Here is a 22,294-nt window from a genome sequence, read left to right on the forward strand (position 1 = left end):
TCCAAAGTATGGGGAAGAACTATAGTTACTCATATTTGTGCTAAACCAGTACAGTTTGTGCAGTTGAGGGAAAGAAGAGATGGTAAATGCAGGCCTTGCCTTCCTGTGCTCAGTGATGTGACTCCATCAGGCTGCTGTAGAAGCCTTCCATTCCCAACAAATGTGGAGAATACTTCACAGCGTCGGCTACTCTTTTGGTAAGGATTCTGACGCTGTGCTTCACTTCTTTTGTGAGTGTTCAAGGCTTACTGCACTTTTTGTGATTTTAGAAAAACTGATTATGAACCCCTTTTTATTGTTGGTTGCAGGTCTGAGCAGCAGTGAACGCTGTGTGCTTGCTCATTTTAGCCCAGTTAGTAATCCTGAACACATCCATGTAAAAATGCTGGTCAAGATGTTGACTTGTTGCCTCTTTTTTAATCATTGGTAGATTTAGGGTTGCTGTTGAAATTGCATATTATAAACAAACTGATAATGTAGCTTTTTTCTAAATGAGATGGGGTCTGACTCTGAGAGATGCTTTAGTGACTCTGAGTGAGTTTTTTAATTGGGAAAATTGCTTGTGTTCTGCTTATTCTGTGTATTAGATCTGTAATGTGTTGAGAAATAGTGTAAATTAAAGAGATTTTAAAAGTCAAAGTCTTTCTTTCTCTCTGTCGTTCTGTCTTGGCCCCGCCCTTCCTGACGCGTGATTGGACGGCCGCGGTGTGATTGACAGCTCCGGCGGACACCTGACGCTCGGAGGCTGCGTCATGCGCGAGGGGGACGTTCCGCGGCGCGTTCGGTGACGGATCATCGCGCTCTCCGGTGTGTGGCGCATCTGCCGGTCACACCGCGCAATGACGCCGTAGGAAGCGCCTTTTCGCCCGTCATTTCATTGTTCCTCTCGCGTCCGCTTGGCGATGGACGCGTCCGCGGCGAAGAGTGGCGCGCCGGTGCCGGACATCTGCCCGCTGGATCGGTACGACCCCACCCGAGCCAAGACCTGCGCCGGTGTGCGCTGGCTGCTCGACCGGAGCCGCGGACCTGAAGAAGGTAAACCTCTGCGTGCGTCCACAGCATCAGCACCACACTCAGCATCCGCGCGCTGCCGCAGAGACTGTGTGTGTGTGTGTGTGTGTGTGTGTGTGTGTTGGAGATGAGCGCTTGTACCGGAGCGCAGGGCGTCACCGCGGGTGTGTGAGATCCAGTGAATCAGCAGCTGGTCGTATAGCAGTGATGAAGCAGCTCCAACACACTACAATAGCACACTATTTCCACCAACCCCGAATATTAACACACACACACTCACACACACACAGGCGGGGGTCTTGTTTTTGCGTCGCAGGAGTTTGGATGGAGCATCATTGTCTGAGGAGGCCCGGAGGCTTCTGCTTCAAATATATGGGCCATTCCACCGAATCGGTGCCATTTGCTTCCAAAACACTTCCAAAAAAAAGCACCTAATCTAGAAATACAAATAGATCTTGTTTTCTTTTAGTGCAGGTCACACTCAGCTTGCAGGAATGTCATATAAAACAACACTAGAACAGCCTTTTCTCTGGGCAAAAACATGGTGTCAGTGTGGATAGAAAGGCCAAAATATAGAGAAAAAAGATGCTTTTTCAAATGTATGTACATTAATATGGATGTAGCCTAATATTTACATTAATAAATCAGATGACACTACTCGCTGCTGTTACTGTTACTCAGTAAATATATCTGTGACCCTGCAGCACAAGAGCAGTCATGAGTAACACAGGTATATTTGTAGCAATAGACAACAATACATTGTATGGATCAAAATTATACATTTCTCTTTTATGACAAAAATCATTAGGATATTAAGATCATGTTCCACGAATATATTTAGTAAATTTCCTACCGTAAATATATCAATGCTTCATTTTTGATTAGTAATATGCATTGCTAAGAACTTCATTTGAACAACTTTAAAGGAGATTTTCTCAATATTTAGATTTTTTTGCTCCCTCAGATTCCAGATTTTCTAATAGTTGTATCTCAGCCAAATATTGTCCTATCATAACAAACCATACATCAATGGAAAGATTATTTATTCAGCTTTCAGATGATGTAATTTCAAAAAGATCCTTATGACTGGTTTTGTGGTCCTGAGTCACATATATGACAATATTAGTAACAGGACTGAAACAGGATTGAGATTTTAGGTTAAAATGAGCAAATACATATAAAATAACCACACGGACTGCATGCTTTTCATGCATATTTGTTTCTGGGGACAGAAATGGCACCCATTCAGCGAATGGCCCATATATATCTTTTAATGTCTTAATAATACATGCGTTATTATACGTTGCTCTGAAATACTTGATTCTAAACTGGTCAATTCAGTCAGTCGATATCAGAAATAACCCCTTCAGGAGGGTACCAGTCACCTGTCAGGGTTTATTTTGTAATAATGATTTTCACACGATGACCCAGAAATACTTCATCTGTCCAAATCTATCATCTATCAAATGATCAGTTCTGTGATGAGCTGCTGTGTTTGTGTCTGTAGTGATTCAGATGTAGGTCATGAGAACTGGAGAGGAGTGGAGACTCTTCATTCAGCTCTAGTGATGTTAGTAGTGGCCCAGCAAGCACACACACACACACACACACACACACGTGTATATATACACACAGGTGTCCTGCTCTGCTCTCTGTGTGTGAGCGCTGGCGTTCTTCTCAGATCATTTGTGCTGCTCTGACCAAAGACTCTGGATGTGGGTCACTGTGTGTGTGTGTGTGTGTGTGTGTGTGAGGGGTTTGCGTGACTGAGAGAAACACATCATGAAGTGTCTCTTGTGACTGACTCTCTCTCTCTGACTGTGTGTCAGACTCATGCAGGTCGCATCACAGTCAAAATCTCTTTATCGTCTTCTCTCTGCTGTTAGCACAGACGAAACAGAAATCTTTTAATCAGATTAATGTGTCAATAGCCGGTTTTCCATCCAAAGTTTCACATTTAACTTAATAAAACATTTGCGAATGTTTCCATCCAAGGAGTTAGTGAGAACAAAATCATCACTTCCTGATAAACTTGCACTAAGAAGAGTGTGAGAAACCACTGGATATAATAATGATCAGATATAATAAATGACTTGTGTCTCAGAGAGAGCAGGCGAAACACAATGAATGCAGTCATTGCTTTCAGAGGCGGATGCTGCTGTTTGTGATCGCAGTCATGTAAGAGCGTTCTGGAGGCGATTATACAGAAATACACTGTTGCTCGGGAATGCTTCAGAATTACCATGACAACATTTCAGATGCTGTGTGACGAGATCAGTCTGCTCGTTAGTCAGGTAATGCCGTCCCTTAGCGCAAATCAGTGGTATTTTTGATGGGCATGGAGGAGTTTCAGCAAATGCATTTCCATCTCCCATTATTCACCTTCACCCTTTTTCCACGAGAAAAAAATCCCCTCAAGCGAGCATAAAAACATTGCAAATTAAGGATTTATTTTCCCATCACTCATGCAATATTTCAAAATGCTCATAAAACAGTGTGATGGAAACAGCTATTGATGAATAGAAAGGGCCAATTTAAATAAAAAGGGCCAATTTAAAAGTTTAAGGCAACCAGCTTCAGCAGATTTTTGAGTTCTCAACTTCTAGTTTTAAGTTTATACAACAAAAAGTTGAGAAATTTCCTAAAAAAATAAGTTGAGAGAACTCAAAAATCTGCTGAAGCTGGTTGCCTTAAACGTTTAAGTTGGCTCAACTTATTTTTTAAATTTGTTTACAGTGTAGTGTAATCTCCGTGAGGTTAATTATGTTTGATCGCTGCATTGCTCTGTGTCTGTAGAGAGTGTTTCTGCGGCTCTAAAGGAGGATGGAGGCGTCTCTCCCGCTCTGGAGCACCTCCTGCTCTCCGGCGATCTGTACTGCAGAGTGTTTTCCTCTCTCGCTCTGTCCGGCGTCACAGCGCCACCTAGAGACCTCAGCTCTCTGCTGCAGCTCCTCAGCCAGCATGACCTGATCCCGCTCCACACGGACCAGCTGAGCCAGAAACCCATTAACATGGTGAGTGAACCATACACAGACTCACTGCACTAATGCATGTGATTTGATTGGCTGACAGACGTCTCTCTCTTCTCTGATTGGTTGCAGGGGGCCCATCTGGCCGTGATTGATTCGCTGATGTCCCTGAGCGCAATGGAAACCGTGGGTCAGGTTAAGATGACGAAGGAGACGGATCAGTTCGGGTCCAACAGGAACTGGGAGAACTCGCTGCTCTTCTGGATAAACAAGGTTCATTCCTGATCCTCAGTCTAGAATCAGATCTAGCTCACAGTAGAACCACCAGGCCAAAACTCAGAAGTCAAGTCAGCTTTATTTCTACAGTGCTTTATACCATTCTTTCAAAGCAGCTTCATAGTTAAAGGCAGGAAAATAAGCAAACATCATCAAATATAAGACAAAGTCAAATTCCTCAGCAAAGTTCAGTAAGTTTTGTTCTCATCTGATAGTGTCATCAAATCAATGACGTTACCAGATATTAAGCGTCTTTTAAAGAAGTGGAGTGAAACCGGATATAAAGGCAGGGCTTGGCTGTTACTGTGAATGCAGTAAAAAGGATCTGGAATCAGTGTTTAAACAAACAGGAAGTTCAGAATGAGCTGCTCCTGTTCAGATCTGGATGTGTTGGACTGCATGATCCTGAAGTCGTCTGAGTTTCATTTCTTGTGCAGGTGAATCAGAAGCTGCGAGAAAGTGCTAATGTTGAGGATAATCTGAAGTCAAACACCTGCACAGACCTGCAGCCGGCTCAGCCATCTGTGAGTGAACACACACACGCGCACACACGCACGCACACACACACGCACGCGCACACACACACACGCGCGCACACACACACACACACGCACACACACGCGCGCACACACACACGCGCACACACACACACACACACACTGTGTTACTGACACTAACGCTCATCTCTCTCCTCTCAGTGCCCGCAGCGCTGGTACTGGAAACTGGTCCCAGTGAGTATTACAGCTAATAACACACACATCAGCCTGAGTCTCAGTTACGGACGGGACGCACTGGCTTCTTGATTAATAAGACGTCCTCATTGCATATGTGATTGTGTATGACTCAAACCAGAGTTTGCTTCATGTATCAAGAGTGTCTGTATGCCACGCACCCGGCAGGAGTGCCTTATTCTGATGGATTGATGTGTTTTGAATGGGGTTGGTATGATTTTGTGATGGTTTTGAAAATCTGTTCTGATCACCAAGGCTGCATTTATTTGATCAAATATACATTAAAAACTTTACATAAAATATACATAAAAATGAAATATTTTTTAATTGTAAAATAACTGCTTTCTGTGTGAATGTTCAAATATAATGTATTTCTGTGATCATTTTCAGCATCATTACTGCAGTCTTCAGTCACATGATCTTCAGAAATCATAATAATATACTGATTTACTGCTCAACAAACATTTCTGATTATTATCAATGTTGAAAACAGCAGTGCTGCACAATATTTTAGGAAAACTGTGATTAATTTTATTTTTCAGGATTCACAGATGAATAGAAAGTTCAAAAGAACAGCATTTATTTGAAACATTATAAATGTCTTCACTGTCATTCTGATCAATTTAATGCATCCTTGCATCAATTTCTTTAAAAAAAAAATACTGCTGACCCAAACTTTTGAACGTTCGTGTATTTACCAATATTTGGCCTTTCTCCTTTGTCTCAGAACACACAATGTACCCTTTGACCTCTTCCGTTGAATGACATGAGCGCTGATATCGGTCCAGCCAATAGGAATCAGGGGGTGGGGATCCAGCATTGTCTCCGCCCCCTGTTACTGCTGTTTGTCATGTGACTGTGTGTGAATCTGGTTGCCGTAGCGACGACCCCTGGGCATTTACCTGTGTGCTCTCTCTGCCATACTGCACCCAGCATGCCATCGCATTTTGTTTGAAGGAGTCGGGGAATAAGCCTCCTGTGGTAACGTATCCGCCCGCCTCCTGTCTCCATCACTCACACACACACACACACACACACACACACACACACACCTCTGCATGACGTCATCGCTGTCCTGTGTTTGATTTCGCTTCTGTCACAGATCTCTGCAGGAAACACATGGTTCTTGGTGTATTCTTGGTTGCAGATTACTTTATTACTTTTGCATATAATTCAGGTTTTCTTGCAGTTTTACACATTCTTTCACATTCTTTGGTTAATTCTTGCTGTCACCTGCTGTATTTCCATGGCTGGACTCTGGATGGTGCTCCACCTCGCTGAAGCCTATATTTCACATCACATATTCACACACTCACACACATCAGTGTTTTGTTCTTCCCCGTCACCCTTCACCTGTCCTGCTGTCGTCTGTGTGTGAGTGACTCATGAAACCATGAACATTTTCCAGATTTCCTCCCAAATCAAAAAAATATGAAACTAAATTTTAAATAAATATAGCCCGCTTTTAGCATTTAAATTTGCGTAATGAAGTATTCATGACATTTTATAAATATTAAATGCGATTATAAAGCAGTGGAATGCACGAGCAGTGTTTGTTGTACAACCTATAATTTACATTGGCTTTAATCAAGTTTTATTGTAATTCCTAACCCTAAAGTACTGTATTTCACTAATTCGAATCACTATTGAGAATTACGCAGATTGAAAACATGACTTTTTTAGGCATTACGATAATGAGATTTTTTCATTTACAGTAAAAAAGTGTATATTTTGACTTTGTAAAAAAAAAAGACGTAGTAGTTTTAAATATAGGCTTAATTATCTTTATGTACAGTGTGATTTTATTTATTATTATTTTTTTTTGGTTCTGGGGTGAAATGTGAGCCAGACATGTTTTTATGAGATCATGAGTGTGTGTTTGTATTGTACACACTGGCTGGTTTGTGGTTCTGCTTCGTGTGTGTGCGTGTGTGTGTATGTGTGTGTGTGTGTGTGTGAGCGGATCTGAACAGCTCTCTGAGAGCGACTCCTCCTGCACGCTGACATTCACTCAGTGATCAGTCACTGAAGGACTGTGATGAGTTTGATGCACTTTTCTATCAAATGCACATTCACTGATAGTGCTGAAATGAACAGTGAATGAATCTGATTCTGTGAATCAGTCGGACAGAACAAAAGTGAATCTGATTCACTTGAAAGAAGACTGTATGTTGTTGTTGCTATTGCCTCCCTGGTTTTCTTTGACAGTCTTTCTTTTTAAATAAATATATTTTAAATGATCTTTCTTCTGTTCACATCTGAACAGTTTTCCTGCTGTCTGTCTGTCTGTCTTAGATCCGTTACCGGAAAGATAAGGTTCAGTCTAAACAGACTCCGGTGTTTGTGGTGGTTTCTGGAGTGAAGGATCTGTCTAACGGCTGCGCCATCGCTGCTGCCATTCACTTCTACTGTCCTCAGATTCTGCCCCTGGAGGGTAAAACACACATTTATCTGGCTGTCTACAGACAAACTGAAACCAAACTACCCACTTTTTACAAATGTCAGTTACTCATCTCTCTTTTTCTCTGTAGATGTGTGTTTGAAGGACACCATGTCTGTGGCAGACAGTATGTACAATCTCCAGCTGATCAGAGAGTTTTGTAAAAGTCACCTAAACACATGCTGCCCCCTACAGCTGGAGGATTTACTCTATGCCCCGCCCACTTTACAGGTGAGAGATGCCCCACCCATTTTAGAAGTGAGATGGACATGCAGCATAGTGTTTGAGAATTATGAAATGTATAATAAATAAATGATACATATATTAGCATTTTGTCTTTTGACCCCAAAAGGTGAACATTATGTGCTTCCTTTCGGAGCTGTTCGCAACGTTCGAAGTGCAGAAACCAGACTTTGTCAAACCCAAACACACACTGGACCTAACAGGTGGAAATAAACATACAAACATATGAATGAACACAAAAACACACAGCACATTCAGATTCTAAAGGCTCTCTGTTGTTCTACAGATGCATCAGATCTGGTCGACTGCACGAGTCCGATCAGTGGCAACAGCAACAGGTAAAGCACTTGTTACAAAACACTAGGAAGCTGCTTTATCTTGTTAGCAGTTGAACTGCATCATGGGATTTGATATCTTTTTTTGCAGTGGAGCTCCATCTTTCCTTCTGAAGCAGTCGCTCCTGCCTCAGTCCTCTTCTGTGTCTGGTGAGAGCTCTCTGGAATGTGGATTCTCGTTTGTTTTGCATGTGGAGTTTGTTTTCTCCTTTTAGGCTTTGGACTGCAAGTTCTACTTTTTGTAGAATTTGTAGTTTTATATTTGAAATTATGTATCTTTATTGTGTTTTGTATGTAACTGATCTATTATTTTCATATTTGTTATGTAGAAGGACGGGGCTGGAGCAAAAAGCAAATTAGGTATGTCTTTTTATAATGATCTTTCAGTTCATGAAAGTACATCAAAATTATGTGACTAAATAGTACTGTAAATCATTAAACATTTTTATTTATATAATTCATTCATCAAGCAACAGGGATCTTCAATCTTTTTCCATTTCTCTGTCTCAGCCGTCCTCTCTCTGCCGTGGCCTTCAATATCCCATTCCCACTGGACAGTGATGTTGATGTAGTTATGGGCAATCCTCTCTTCCGTTCCGTCAGCACAGACAGCCTCACAATGGTAACCAACCCTGGTCCTTATACACCCCCAGAGGATCTGAGTAAACTCATTGGTCACGCTCCTCTAGGAGAGTTACCTACCATAGAAGAAGCATTACAGATTTTTCATACTGCCCGTCCGGTACACAATGAGCCTCGGCTGCGGCCAGAGGGAGCGCCGTCTGGCTTTTATCTCCACTCCCCTGAGGGGGGTGAAGCCCGCCTGAGCAGCTCTGCCCCCTGCCGGTCGGGGATGATGTATCGGCCAATTGGAGGAGGGCGTGATAGCTGTGGGAACCGCAAACGACAACCTGTTGGTTCACAAGAAAGCCATGGAGATTGCGACACACCTGAAGACTCTCCCAAAACCTTCTCCAGCCCAGTCAACGGTCCCAAGGCTGGTCGCATGACAAACTTTGCTGAATGCAGAAGGAAGATGCCAGAATCCCCAAGTAATTCCAAGTCCCAGGAAGTGGAGTCGTTGTTGAGCCCTGCAATGATGAGCCCCGTTGGGGTAGTGGAGGCGCAGGAGCTAGGTGCACGTCTGGAGGAGAAACGTAGAGCAATTGAAGCTCAAAAGAGGCGGATCGAGGCCATCTTTAACAAGCACAGGCAGAGGCTGGGTAAGACTGCCTTCCTGCAACTCCAGAAGAAACAGGGGGAAGAACTGGAAGATGACGGGCAGTCCCTAACTCTGGATGAACGACTGACACGAATGGAGCAGCAGCTCCAACAAGAGGAGGACAGAGAGGAGGAGGAGAAGAAAGAAAATTATGGAGAGCAGAAGAAGATGGAGAACGCTGGTGATGTAGTAGCTCTACCTAAATTGGAGAAACAGGTTACCTTCTCTGTTGAAACGAAGAAAGAGGAGGGGAAAGAGCCACCATTGGTGGAATATAATGAGGCAGTAGCCAAGCTAACCTCCACCCTACAGTCCCTACAAAGGGACATGCAGCGCCTTACAGAACAGCAGCAAAAGCTCATGGGAAAGAAAACTCTGAGTTCTCCGAAAAACTCCCCCTCAAATAAGACACATACCTCCAGCAAGGCCTGGGTCATCCCGGCTGGTTCTAAATCCCCTGGTACACCCCCTAATCTTTATAGAGACTCCACCCGTATCATTTCACCCTCTGGATCTCCATCACGCTCTGGACAACTTTCTGACACACCCAGATCCCCTAAAAGTTCAGCAGCATCTGCTCCACGCAAATCCCGTGGTGCTGCTCTCAAGAGCCCCAAACGGCAACATCCCTCCCGCCCCACAGACCTCGGCTTCCAGCCTCTCACACGTGTCCTTACGCCGCCACAGAATGTGGACACACTTCCCCATCTGCGGCGAGTCTCTCCGAGCCAGTGCCAGGTGCAGACCTGCTCCTCGCTGCGACTTGGTGGTCCATGCACGACCCAGGACTCTCCACTGCAATCTGTTCCGCCTCAAGAGAGCACCTCGGAATCTGGCTCCAGCGATCATCACACCCCAATCTTCAACCTGGAGCTGGAGGCTGGACCTCCTTCTGCGCTCCCAGCTGAACTTTTTGGAGGTGGGAATAGCTCAGGAGCCCCGTCAGAGTGCTCATTTGAAAGTGACATGCTGCTTAGCAGCGCCCCGGTGAAAGATGAGACTGAGGGTGCGGGGACGGTGGGAGATGACACGGATTTGGAACAGGGTGCAGAAATATTCTCATCAGATTCCATGAGCGACCAGACAGAGAATGAGAGCAAGATGGGGCTCGGTGTGTTTTTCAAGGTTTGTGAAAGTCTGCTTGTGCTTTGGCTAACTGTACATGTCTGAGGTGTTTGTAACATGTGTCTTTGTGGGTGTTCAGGAGGAGGGTCTTTCGGAGGAGGAGATGGCCCAGAAAAGAGCTCTGCTGTTGGAACGGCAGCAAAGACGAGCTCAAGAGATCAAGAAATGTTCAAGACATGGGCAAGACCCTGAGAACAGGTAAGAACACCTACTTGTCCAAACCGGTTCATTCAGGACCTTCATTCAGGACTCACTGATCTCTGCTTTCTCCAACAGTCAACAGGCTTCTCTGGATGGCCTGCGACCTTCTCAAACTCCGCTGCTTTCACAGTCGCTGCCCACTTCATACACCCCACCCCCTCCATCAAAAGCCACGCCCCCAGGAACGCCCCTGCGGCGAGGAGCGTTCACCAGGGCAGAGTATGAAAGGCGTCATCAGCTGAGGATAATGGCTGATCTAGGGAAGGTTCTCAAACAGAAACCAGCAAAGCACAGCGTCAAAAAACATGCACACAAGCCGCACAACAACCATGAACTTACTCACACACGCTCACCGGGGAAGAACAAAACAGGTAATCACACATCATTAGTGCTTAAATTCTGTATGAGTGAAACAGCAACATTTGTTCAACCAGAATAAGTTTGGGGCAGGACTGTCAACTAGCAGTGTCAGATGGAAGTAGAGTTTGAAGCTGTTTGTATTTTGCTCTAAAACAAGTTTTGTTCACTAACACAGTTATTGCTAACATGAAAGATGGCGCATCTCTATCAACTGAAAAGCCAGCGAGGTACTGTACCCAGCTGCCATGTCTTTCTGTCTTCTGTCTTCCATTCATCTTTGTCTTTACTTTGTCTAAAGCTTCCTCTCTCACTCTACAACTCAGTTGTTCAGAGTCGCCCTCAAAGGTGACGTCATCAGGGCAGTTGGCTAATCAGAATGGGGAAAAAGACTGGGAACATGCCTCCAATGCCTCTTCTCCAGCCTCACTCCCAGAATACACAGGTAAAGAACTGATTGTTGATTTTAAGATCAATTTCATGTTTGAAAAAGTTAGTGTTAGTGTGAAATTCTAGAGCAATTTAAGTCATTTGTAGTTCTGTATGTGGTTGCCAATTTGTTCTGAGTGGTTACTAAGAAGTTGCTAGGATGTTTTTTGTGGTGCTAGAGTGTTGCTAATATGGTCCTGAATGGATTTGGCACCACAAAGGATGTTCTGGGTGATTTCTGAGTTGTTCCTGTAGGGTTAATAAGGTTTTCACAGTGGATAGGGCACTGCTAATCAGCTGCTAAGGTGGTCTTTTGTTTTCGGGGGCATTGCTAGGCTGTTCTGAATGATTGCTAGTCAGCTTATAGAACATAGGCTAGTTGAGGTCTTCTGCTAGCAGGTAGCTGGTCTGTCCTGAGTAATTGGTGGGGAATTTCTAGGATCTTCAGGGTGGTTGCTAAAGCGTGACTGAAGATAATAAAGTTTTCTGAGTGGTTGGTAATCATAATAACACCCTTTAGAGGTTTAACTGCATTAGAACAGGTAAGTATGATAAGGATAAGGTAAGGATAAGTATCGGTTTTATTTTTATTTTATTTATTTGTTTTTTCCCTTTTGATGTTTACTTTTGAAATGTTGTTGTATGCATTTGTCAATTTTATTTCGTTTCTGTATTTTCTTAAAAGGGTGTGTATAGAGTATTTACAGAGTGTTAACTTTTAGTTTTAGTTACTTTTTCTTATTTGTAAGTCGCTTTGGATAAAAGCGTTTTCCAGTTCTCGGTTTATTCACAGTTTTATCTTCTGTCTCAGGTCCTAAATTATTTAAGGAACCCAGTTTTAAATCCAACAAGTTCATCATTCACAACGCGCTCTCACGCTGCTGCCTTGCTGGCAAAGTCAATGAATCCCAGAAAAACAAGATCATAGAGGTGCGTCACTGTTCACGTTTCTTCACAGACATTACTCCCTTTGTGCACTTTCAATTTCTGATGTTCACATTCCCCCCGGTCTCTAGGAGATGGAGAAGAGCTCTGCCAGTCACTTCCTGATTCTCCTGCGTGATTCCAGCTGTCAGTTCCGTGCCATCTACACCCTAGACGGCCAGTCGGAGGAGCTGCATCGACTCTGCGGCGTCGGCCCACGTGTCATTTCCTCCGCAGCCGTGGAGGCCATTTATAAATACAGCTCCGACAGGAAACAGTTCAATACACTTCCATCTCGTACCCTGAGCATGAGCGTCGACGCTTTCACGATCCCCGCCCAGCTCTGGCACACTAAGAAACATGGCACTCCCAAAAAAGTAGCCACGCCCAAATAGACTCTGCCTACTCAAAATAAACCACTTCTGCGGAGATAAACTGCTCCCACTTAAATAAGCCACACCTACTGGAATAAACCCCTCCTATTTACATAACTAGCCACGCCCAAATAGACTCTAGGTATGTTTGACATTAAAGTACCGCGAGAGCGATTCGAAAGCATCAGGATCCATCGCCTCTCTTATCACTCTCACGGTACGTTTATGTCATACACTGATCATTCTGCGTAGCTCCGCTTCAAGTCGAACACACCTTCTACCTACTCAAAATAAACCACTCCTGCGGCGATAAACTGCTCCTGTTGGAATAAACCCATTTACAAAAGTCTTTATAGACTCCGCCCCCTCAAACTAATAGATGTGTTCGACTTGAATCTGCACTGCACAGACCGATTAAAGTATTGCGAGAGCGATTCAAAAGCATAAGAAGCTGTCTGCTCTCTTATCACTCTGGCGGTAATTTTATGTCATATCCCGTTCGATCTGGACAGCATTGCATTAAGTTGAACACACCTAATGACTCCAGCTAAGATAAATCCCTCCTTCCCACACAAGTAACCCCATCCACTCAAAATAGCCACACCCTCCAAGCTAAACTATGCGGCATTCATGCCATGTCATAATTACGATAATATCGAGAAGCAACACGTGCCGTTCTAATCTGAGCTGTTCACATCCTTGGATTCAGAATTATGCATTTCTATGGCAACACTATCAACTGAGGTGGTCAGGTGGTACAGTGGTCACATGGTACAAGTCGTGGCTCTTAGAAAATTCCTAGTTTACAAGTTGTAATTACAAGTTTTTCGAGGACATGAACGCTTTTTACAAGTTGGTCTCTCGTAATTACGACAAGGCGTGAACGCACCTAAGCTACGCTGAAATCATGTAAACCCACTATAAGTGCCATAAACACAAATCTTACCAGCACTAAATCCACAACACAATCTCTCTCTATATCAAAGCGAATCGAGTTAACGGTTTATGATCAACCAGAAGGACCTTCTCATGTTTTCTGACTCTGCATGAAGACAGACTGAGGAAACCAGACTTCCTGTTTGCATGTGAGCGTTCGGTTCAGTCCAAATATCTCTTGATGGTCACACCAACTGAGCACTTGAAGCGTTTCTCTCTGATTTTTATGATCTGTATTCTCTTCTCTTATAGATACAAAGTTTTGAATCTCAAGTCAGCCGGTACTGTAGTTTTAGTGAGAATCACTGCTGGGTTTCACTATCTAGTCTCTGTTTGGCTAGATGATTTTGCTGAGAACTCTTATTCTCTTTTATAATATTTCATCAGCCTTTCCATTCTTCATGAATCTGTGTGGAGTAAATGATTCTCGCTTTCCTCCTGATGGGTCTCTGGCCTTCCAAAGACTGTAGGCATCATGTGTTCATGTGTGTGCGCAGATGTCTGGACTATTGAACAGAGTGAGGCATGGTCCTGAGAACCTGATCCTGGATCAGTATTAAAAGCCATTGGCTCTCCATCATAAGCATCAGTGTTGGTATCTCATGTGCTGTATGTGTGTAGACATTTCCTTCATATGTGTGTGTTTCAGGACTGATGGGTTGGATGAGGGTGAAAGGGTAATGACCTCACAAAAAGCATCCCACTACTGTTTTTTGGACTTGTACTATAGTAAATGAATATAAGAGACTTTCAGGATCAGATATGAAGGACTCATGGCTTTTCCATCTGATATGTGTCTCATCACCTCCTGCTCTCTCTCTCTCTCTGTGTGTGTGTGTGTGTGGGGGGGGCTGCTGGGATATATTATCATCCTTGTGTGTTTTTCCTGCTATATGATGATGATGATGACTTTGTGATGATGAACATGTAGGTCAATAAAATCATTTCTAACATTTCAACTCCGCGGTCTGACAACAAGTGAGTTGGTTGTGCTCAGGCAACATATACACATTTGGAGGACCTATATATATTTAAATAGAATCTGATGTTTGAAAGAGTGTTTTTCTCAAGTATTTCAAAAGGTCAGAGTATTAGTGCCGTGCTGATGAGATCACTGACACACACGGTTCACACACACTGAGCGTTTACATAGTTTTGTTTAATCCTCACAGCAATGATTCATTTGCCTGTTTAATGCACAGATGGTGAAGAGAGAGATTATGAGAAGCACAGAGGATCCTGCAGCATTTGTGCCCGAGGCTCCTGTGAGCGTGAGACTCTCAGACATCAAGAGATACTATTTCAGCTTCTGAATGATGAGGATCTTTATAAAAATAAAACCACATCTGATTGAAGTTCTTCAAACACCAACATAAAGTGTGCTGCACAGTTACTACCTGCCTGAACCGCACAAATACAACTCACTGCACAGCACAGCGTGGCTTTGCCCAAGAAAACATCAGGTTTGCACTGCATCAGTGCTTTTAATATATATCTCGTGTAGTTTTGTGTTTCTAACTGTAACAAGCTCAGATGAGCATTAACTACACCTGATTTCAGGTCTTCCTCAGAGATGTTTCCTCACTTTTCTCATGGTTCTTCTTCAAAGTACTTATTTTAAATATTTGCATGTCATTATGTCTGGAAACGGTTCTGTCCCCGGGGCCGTACGCTCTCTCCCAGGGGCCCATCACTGAGTGGCTGACGCACATGAAGACCGGCTATAAAACACGCCGTCTCCAGCGTCTTGCACTACTCTACACCAGGGCCTCCGCTGATATTGCCTCCACTCACCGTCTCACATCTCTCCACTCTTAACATGGCGTTCAGATCTCAGCGTTTCTCTGGTAGGTCTCTCTCCGCGGCCGGTGGCCGTTCGCTGGCTCCAGTCAGCTTCTCCAGCTTCGGAAATCAGTCGGTTATGGCTGGAGGTCTGCAGAGCGGCGGTGGCTTGGGCTTCACATCTGGAGCCGGTTTGGGCTTTGGGTCCAGTGCTGGATTGGGCTTCGGATCAGGTTTTGGGTCAGGTTACGGCGCGGGTGGAGGCTCTTTCTCTGCTGGTTTGAGGACGGTTGGAGGCTCACTCTCGAGCGCAGGAGGAGGAGGTGCTGTCGGGATGAGTTTCAGAGCGGGTGGAGGTTCTCTCGCAGAAGCCATGTCCAACGTCATCAATGAGAAACAGCAGATGCAGGTTCTGAACGACCGTCTCGCAACATACCTGGAGAAGGTGAAGAACCTGGAGACCATGAACCACGAGCTCAACGAGAAGCTCCGTGCGTTCACCATCAACAGAGTCCAGAGCAGCTTCAACCTGGAGCCCTACGAGATCCAGATAAAGCCACTGCGCGAGAAGGTGCCCAGACTCTTTGCATGCGTTTCAGTGTTCAATTTTACAAATACTTCATTGGCATGATTGTTTTTACATATGATACTGTCATATACATATGCGACCCTGGACTACAAAAGCAGTCATGAGTAGCACAGGTATATTTGTAGCAATAGACAACAATACATTGTATGGATCAAAATTATACATTTCTCTTTTATGACAAAAATCATTAGGATATTAAGATCATGCTCCATGAAGATATTTTGTAAAATTCCTACCGTAAATATATCAAAACTTCATTTTTGATTAGTAATATGCATTGCTAAGAACTTCATTTGAACAACTTTAAAGGAGATTTTCTCAATATTTAGATTTTTTTGCTCCCTCAGATTCCAGATTTTCTAATAGTTGTATCTCAGCCAAATATTGTGGTATCATAACAAACCATACATCAATGGAAAGATTATTTATTCAGATTTCAGATGATGTATGAATCTCAATTTCAGAAAATTGACACTTAAGACTGGTTTTGTGGTCCAGGGTCACATATAGTATTATAGCTACATAAAACAAGAAAAGGAAATATACAGTATATCAATAGCAAATAACAATAAAGCAGGTTTACAGTAATGTGCTACGCATCTGACATGACCTGTCTTCTCTTTCTCTAGCTTCTGCTTCTCATACAGGACCACACACGCATCGGTTTAGCCGTAGATAACGCCAAACTGGCCGCTGATGATTTCAGAATGAAGTAAGTTTGATTCACATCAGTTCCAGACTGGATGAGCCACATTCAAAGCTTTCATTAATCACTGTAAAACATGGTCAATGGCCCATCCTCAGCAAGAACTGTAACTATAACGATATATTAGCGTCCACACCATGTGGGATAACTATAACTACCATCCAAATTATGAGTGATGACTATAACAATAACTATATATTACCACCCACACCATGAGCAATTACTATAACGATAATTATATCCACAGCAGTCTTTTATGTGATGAAAGTTTAGTCGCTTAATGAACAAATAAGTCTGGAGCTGAAACGAACACCTTGTGCACAGCTATGGCATATAACACAGCGCTGCCCACATGACTATTGCTCCTAACAGCTTATTTTTATCAGTTCTTTCGTGTTATTTCTCACAGATTTCTGCTCGTTCTAAATCAGATACACATAAGTAGCAAAGTAAAGATTACCTTCATATGGATGAATGCATCAGTGAGAGCGGTGGCGTGTGAATTAATTCTACCTGCCAGCGTCTCTGTAGTGAAGCTGTGGGATTTAGTGAAATATATGCTTGAACTTTTCAGTTTCTAAGCTATTTTATTGAGAAATCACAGTGTTGACAGTTATTTCCGTGCTGAATGATTCTGTATTGTATGCGCTACTGTCTGTAGCCTATGTGTGTGCGTTACAGTGCAGCAGCACATTAGATGTGAACGGCGATTAACTTACCTGTACAATAAACTGTTTAAAACGCGCATTCTTCCGTTCAATTTCCTGCATCCAGTCATTTAATCACACATGTCTTGTGGAGCTGAATTAATTGGTCGCCGTCAAGCTTAAAGCATCATGGCAGACCACTGAAGTGGATTAGTCGGTGTAACTCCTATAGCAGAACGATTACTAATACGTTGCAGCTGTAGTTCTGGTGTGAACAGTGAAAGTGTCTGAGTGTTTTAGCCGTGCTGCGCAGGTTCGAGACGGAGCTGGCCATGCGTCAGTCTGTGGAGGGAGACATCGCCGGTCTGAGGATCCTGAAGAAGGAGTACGACTCCACCAACACCATCTTACTGCAGGAGGTCACGGGCCTGGAGAAGGAGCGCGCTGCCCTCAGAGACGTACACCAGGAGGTGACGCCGCTTTCCTCTCACAGCCATGAACTCATTCATTACAAGAAGAGCACAAGATTTTATTTGAACTGATTTAAAAATATTTATGTAATAAATTATTATATGTGTAATATAATTTATAATAAAAATAATATAATTACAATATATTAAATACACACATATATACATTTATTATATTAGTTATGTATTATAATACATTTATTTTACGGAGTGTCTATTTACGCTAAGCACAAATAGCCCGTCGCATTGGCAGAAGCTACCTGATTGGCTGATGTCATAGTGGGTTAGGGGTGGGGTCAGCGATCGTTTAATGGGGTCATTTAAACACCCAGCAGTTTGAAAACGCCCACTTTTGCTCTGCAGAGACCTCAATCTCCTTTTTGATGCGAATCTGCCTCAAATCTCATATCACATCAGAAAGGCATTTATTTTCATTAAAAATTAAGTAAATAACTGAAAAGTTGAAAATATAAAATTCCAGGTAGGCTCAATACGTTTTATTGTATAGTTTTATAATGTACTACAATACTGAGGTGCAGTTAATTGCCACTATTTGCAATAATAGTATGAATAGCATCCAAGGAAATATGCTGTTTTCATGCAGTGTAAATAGCCACAAATTTACATATTTTTATATAACTATTTATATATAAGAAATATTTTGATAATATTGCAAGTCCTAATATATAGAGTGAAAGAGAGTTTTTTATGTCTTGCTAAACATGAACTAAGAGCACAAGCTAACATGTCAGTTCCAGGCATCTTTTAACCAGCTCTTGTGCTCAGGACATGATAGCCCTGCGCGGGCAGATGATGGGCACCGTGACGGTGGACGTGAAGGAGATCGAGAGCACGGATCTGTCTCGAGTGCTGGCTGAGATCCGCTCTGAGTACGAGATGGTCATCGAGAGGAACCGCCGGGAGGCCGAGACCTGGTACACCAAACAGGTACAAACCACACAGCGGCGAGGCACGTGCTCTCTGTGGCCACCTGTGGCAACAAATTTACTGTTAGCAGCTTTTTAAAAGTGAATAAAATGATAAAAAGGCATACATTTTCCCTCTAAATTACACAAAAAGTCAGTCTGTAGTGAGAAGTGCTAGCAGTGCAGAGATGGCATGGGAATCAAGTTGCTAGCTGCTACAGTTCAATAATCATTCTTCATTTAAGATACACATTATTAGTTTGTTCTCCTTATTGTTGATCAGTTAGGCACACTTTAAGAAAAACAGAAAAGGTACTGGTAATTTGGTACTGGTACAGGATACTATGTGTTAAGTTTACAGATATCTAACACAAACACAATGCAGAATTTAAAATACAGGTGAAACACCTGTGAAAAATGAACATCACAACGTCCTTTAGAAACCTTTAGCAACAAATCAACCTGCTTTTTGCTGTGGTTCAGGTGGAGAAGGAGCAGGCGGAGGTGGAGCTGATCACAGAGACCACCGTCAGCGGCAGCTCCGAGATCACCAACAACCGCAAACAGAGCCTGAGTCTGCAGACGCAGCTGGACGCCACACTGATGGAGGTACAGGAGCTCTGCCTTCTGCTGTCCATCTGTGTTCACACGCTCAGCCTGACCAACATCAGCTTAACACGACACTGACACAACACTAGCCAAAATAGTGTTAGTATTAGTAAATATATAACACTAGCCAAAATAGTGTTAGTATTAGTAAATATATAACACTAGCCAAAATAGGTTCTGTGGACGTTTTGCTAAAGTTCACATTGTTATGTAGTTTTTCTGTTCACATATTCACATAGAAAACATATTTTAAATTGTAATAATATTTCACAGTTTTTACAGTATTTTGATCAAATAAATGCAGCCTTGATGAGCAGAAGAGATTTTAAATGTAAAGCAGTAGTGTAATCTAAACCAACTCTTTAATGCTAGTTTAGTAAAATGAATAAATGTAAATGTAAAGTAATGATTATGAGAGTGTAACAGTATGATATGCTAATGGCTGGAGGTCTGTGTTGTGCTGCAGAAGGGGAATCTGGAGCAGCGTCTGGTGGAGGTGCAGGCTCGGTATCAGGCGCAGATCTTCTCTCTGGCTCAGCTGGCCGGCGGTCTGGAGGGAGAGCTCACCTCGGTGCGCGAGAACACTCTGCAGCAGAGCCGCGACTATCAGCTGCTGCTTAGCACCAAGGTCCAGCTGGAGCGCGAGATCGCCACGTATAAAGCTCTGCTGGAGGGCGCCGGCGAGCTCAGCTACCTCGCCGTGCTCAAGACGCCGGCGGTGAAGGTGGAGGTTGTGAAGAGCACTGAGCTTTCATCTGCCGCTGCCGGTGAGTTACGCATTAAGGGTCTTGCACACGGAGTACGAAATTTTCGTATGCTTTTTTTTCGCATCCTTTCTTAACAAAATGCTTGGTATGGTTGCGAAAACACAGAAAATCAAACCTGATACGATTTTTTTTTTTAATTTTATGGCAGTCAAAAGTTTGGGAGGCAGTATACTAACATGATTGACACAATGTGAGGTCGTATTTATTTCTTGCGAAAATTGCAGACGAGAATTTCGGACTCAAGGGCCTTGCACACTGAGTCTGAAATTTTTGGGTTTTTTCCGTATTTGTCATCCTGTCCAATCACAATGTTTATTACAGATGCAAAAATGCAGAAAATAGAACCTGATCTGAATTTTTTTTTACGGCTGACGAAAGTTTCGTAGGTCAACGCACACGGAGTCCGAAATTTTCATCAGAAATTTCCGCACGTTAAAAAATACCTCACGTTGTGTCAACCGTGTTAGCCTGCGAAACTTTCGTCCGTCAAAAATTTTTGGATCTGGGTCAATTTTCTGCGTTTTCGCATCCGTAGCATACATTTTGATAGGAAAGGATGGAGAAGCGCATGCAAAAATTTCGGACTCAGTGTGCAATGGCCTTTAACATGACTGACACAACATGAGGTCGTATTTATTTTTCAATGTGTTAAAATTTCGGACAAAGAGTTTGGACAGTGTGCAATGACCTTAAGTCTGAAATTTTCACATGCAATTTTTCACTTTTTTCATATTGGTTATCCTTTCCTTTTAAAATGCTTGTTACGGATGCGAAAACACAGAAAATGTAACCTGGTCTGATTTTTTTTATGACAAATAAAAGTTTCGGAGGCAGTGTGTAAACATGATTGACTCAACGTGAGGTCGTATTTATTTAAAAAAATATATAGTTTCCCATAATCCGAAAATTTCGGATCCTTGCACACGGAGTCTGAAATTTTCGTATGTTTTTTTTTTTTCATATTCGTCATCCTTTCCTATCACAAAATGCTTGCTACTGATGCAAAAATGCAGAAAATGAATTTTTTAACGTGCAACAATTTGGGACTCCGTGTGATCCTGATTCCCAAGTATGTGTTTTCAAACAGCCGTTCGGATTTTTGTATTTGCTATGTTTATCAAACAACAATTATTTACAGACTTCATATTTATTTCCAAACTTATGTTCATACTAAAATGAACATGGCACGTTCTGATTCTTGATTACTGTTCTTTTAGACTTTGTTTAAAACATTTTTTACATTTATTGTATATTGTTTTCTGTAACATTTAAAAATTTGTTGCATTTAAATGTTTTTTTTTTTTTTTTATCACAACACTTGAGTGTGTAATCATGATTGTGATTGGCTGCAGGTGCAGGAGGCGGAGTCGAAGTCTCCGCCCCCTCTGAAGCGCAGTCCGGTGGTTCCAGCGAGAGCGAGACGGCGGTGGGCGGAGCAACAGGGTATGCTCTGATGTCATTGGAGGGGGTAGCAGCGGATACATCAGGCAGTCCAGCCGCTGAGGTACAATCTGATTGTGTTTATCTGATCAAAGCTGTGTCCAAAATCACCCCTACACCCTTAAACAGGGCACTACACCATACTGGACTTTATCGAGTGCACTCATTCAATCCCATAATGCACCACAATAACGAGTCTACAACTGATGTACACCCAACATTTACTGAATACCCATAATGCACTGTGAGAGCCATGCTTTTAAGTATTTTCTTTTATTTCAGTTGATGTTTATTTCAAGTAACAAAAATGTGTTTCTATCGTTTTAGTTTTAATTTTAGTTAATGGAAATAACCCTGCTGCAGTGTCAGCTGTTGGCTAACACTTACTAAGTAGGCTTCCTAAAGTGTTAGCAAGTGTTAATTTGACACCGGGGATTTTGCTGAGGAAATTACCTGCTTTAATGTGTTATATTAAACCTTTAAAAGAAGAGAAGAGAAAGGATGGCACAGCCAGTGTTGTTGTCTAACCTGATTGTAGATGTTTGTGAATTATGGGAAATGTTGATTTTTCCACTTAATGTTTGTGTTTATGGAGACACTTGAAGGTTGTACATTTAAGGCCAGTTTAGAAAGACATGAGATTTTACTGAAGAGCTCTTTCCTCTCCTTTAATTTTGTAGATGTAATGTCCACTGGAGGGATGATGGTGGTGCTGAGCTCGACCAATCGACCGCTGATGGTTCTCTACAGTGTGACCAGCATCAATAAACTCAAACCTTCGAAAA

At 42.7% G+C, this 22,294-nt stretch overlaps 2 protein-coding genes across 2 annotated transcripts; both read left to right on the plus strand.

The window, feature by feature from the left end:
- The first annotated feature begins 733 nt into the window (after positions 1–733).
- LOC306872960 (calmodulin-regulated spectrin-associated protein 3-like) lies at positions 734–14,530 on the plus strand. Its single transcript, XM_079421933.1, has 19 exons — positions 734–1,035; positions 3,808–4,025; positions 4,113–4,253; positions 4,694–4,780; positions 4,955–4,987; positions 5,921–5,968; positions 7,283–7,421; positions 7,519–7,658; positions 7,780–7,873; positions 7,957–8,008; positions 8,097–8,155; positions 8,335–8,365; positions 8,516–10,352; positions 10,432–10,550; positions 10,629–10,924; positions 11,089–11,140; positions 11,237–11,355; positions 12,151–12,269; positions 12,356–14,530. The coding sequence occupies exons 1-19, from the start codon at positions 903–905 to the stop codon at positions 12,656–12,658; spliced, it is 4,020 nt and encodes a 1,339-aa protein (XP_079278059.1). The 5' UTR covers positions 734–902; the 3' UTR covers positions 12,659–14,530.
- Positions 14,531–15,330: 800 nt separating this feature from the next.
- On the plus strand, positions 15,331–22,290 carry LOC306872915 (keratin, type I cytoskeletal 19). Its single transcript, XM_079421840.1, has 8 exons — positions 15,331–15,926; positions 16,574–16,656; positions 17,611–17,767; positions 18,554–18,715; positions 19,177–19,302; positions 19,769–20,069; positions 21,422–21,573; positions 22,190–22,290. The coding sequence occupies exons 1-8, from the start codon at positions 15,393–15,395 to the stop codon at positions 22,193–22,195; spliced, it is 1,521 nt and encodes a 506-aa protein (XP_079277966.1). The 5' UTR covers positions 15,331–15,392; the 3' UTR covers positions 22,196–22,290.
- The last annotated feature ends 4 nt before the right edge of the window (positions 22,291–22,294 follow it).

This window comes from Barbus barbus, assembly GCF_936440315.1.
Source record: "Barbus barbus genome assembly, chromosome: 7".
Lineage (NCBI taxonomy): Eukaryota > Metazoa > Chordata > Actinopteri > Cypriniformes > Cyprinidae > Barbus > Barbus barbus.

Coding starts and splice junctions, on each gene's coding strand:
- LOC306872960 (XM_079421933.1), top strand. CDS start 903: ATGGACGCGTCCGCGGCGAAGAGTGGCGCGCCGGTGCCGGACATCTGC. Junction 7,874..7,956: donor ACACACACTGGACCTAACAG/GTGGAAATAAAC, acceptor GTTGTTCTACAG/ATGCATCAGATCTGGTCGAC. Junction 10,353..10,431: donor GGCTCGGTGTGTTTTTCAAG/GTTTGTGAAAGT, acceptor GTGGGTGTTCAG/GAGGAGGGTCTTTCGGAGGA.
- LOC306872915 (XM_079421840.1), top strand. CDS start 15,393: ATGGCGTTCAGATCTCAGCGTTTCTCTGGTAGGTCTCTCTCCGCGGCC. Junction 15,927..16,573: donor TAAAGCCACTGCGCGAGAAG/GTGCCCAGACTC, acceptor CTCTTTCTCTAG/CTTCTGCTTCTCATACAGGA. Junction 17,768..18,553: donor TCAGAGACGTACACCAGGAG/GTGACGCCGCTT, acceptor TCTTGTGCTCAG/GACATGATAGCCCTGCGCGG.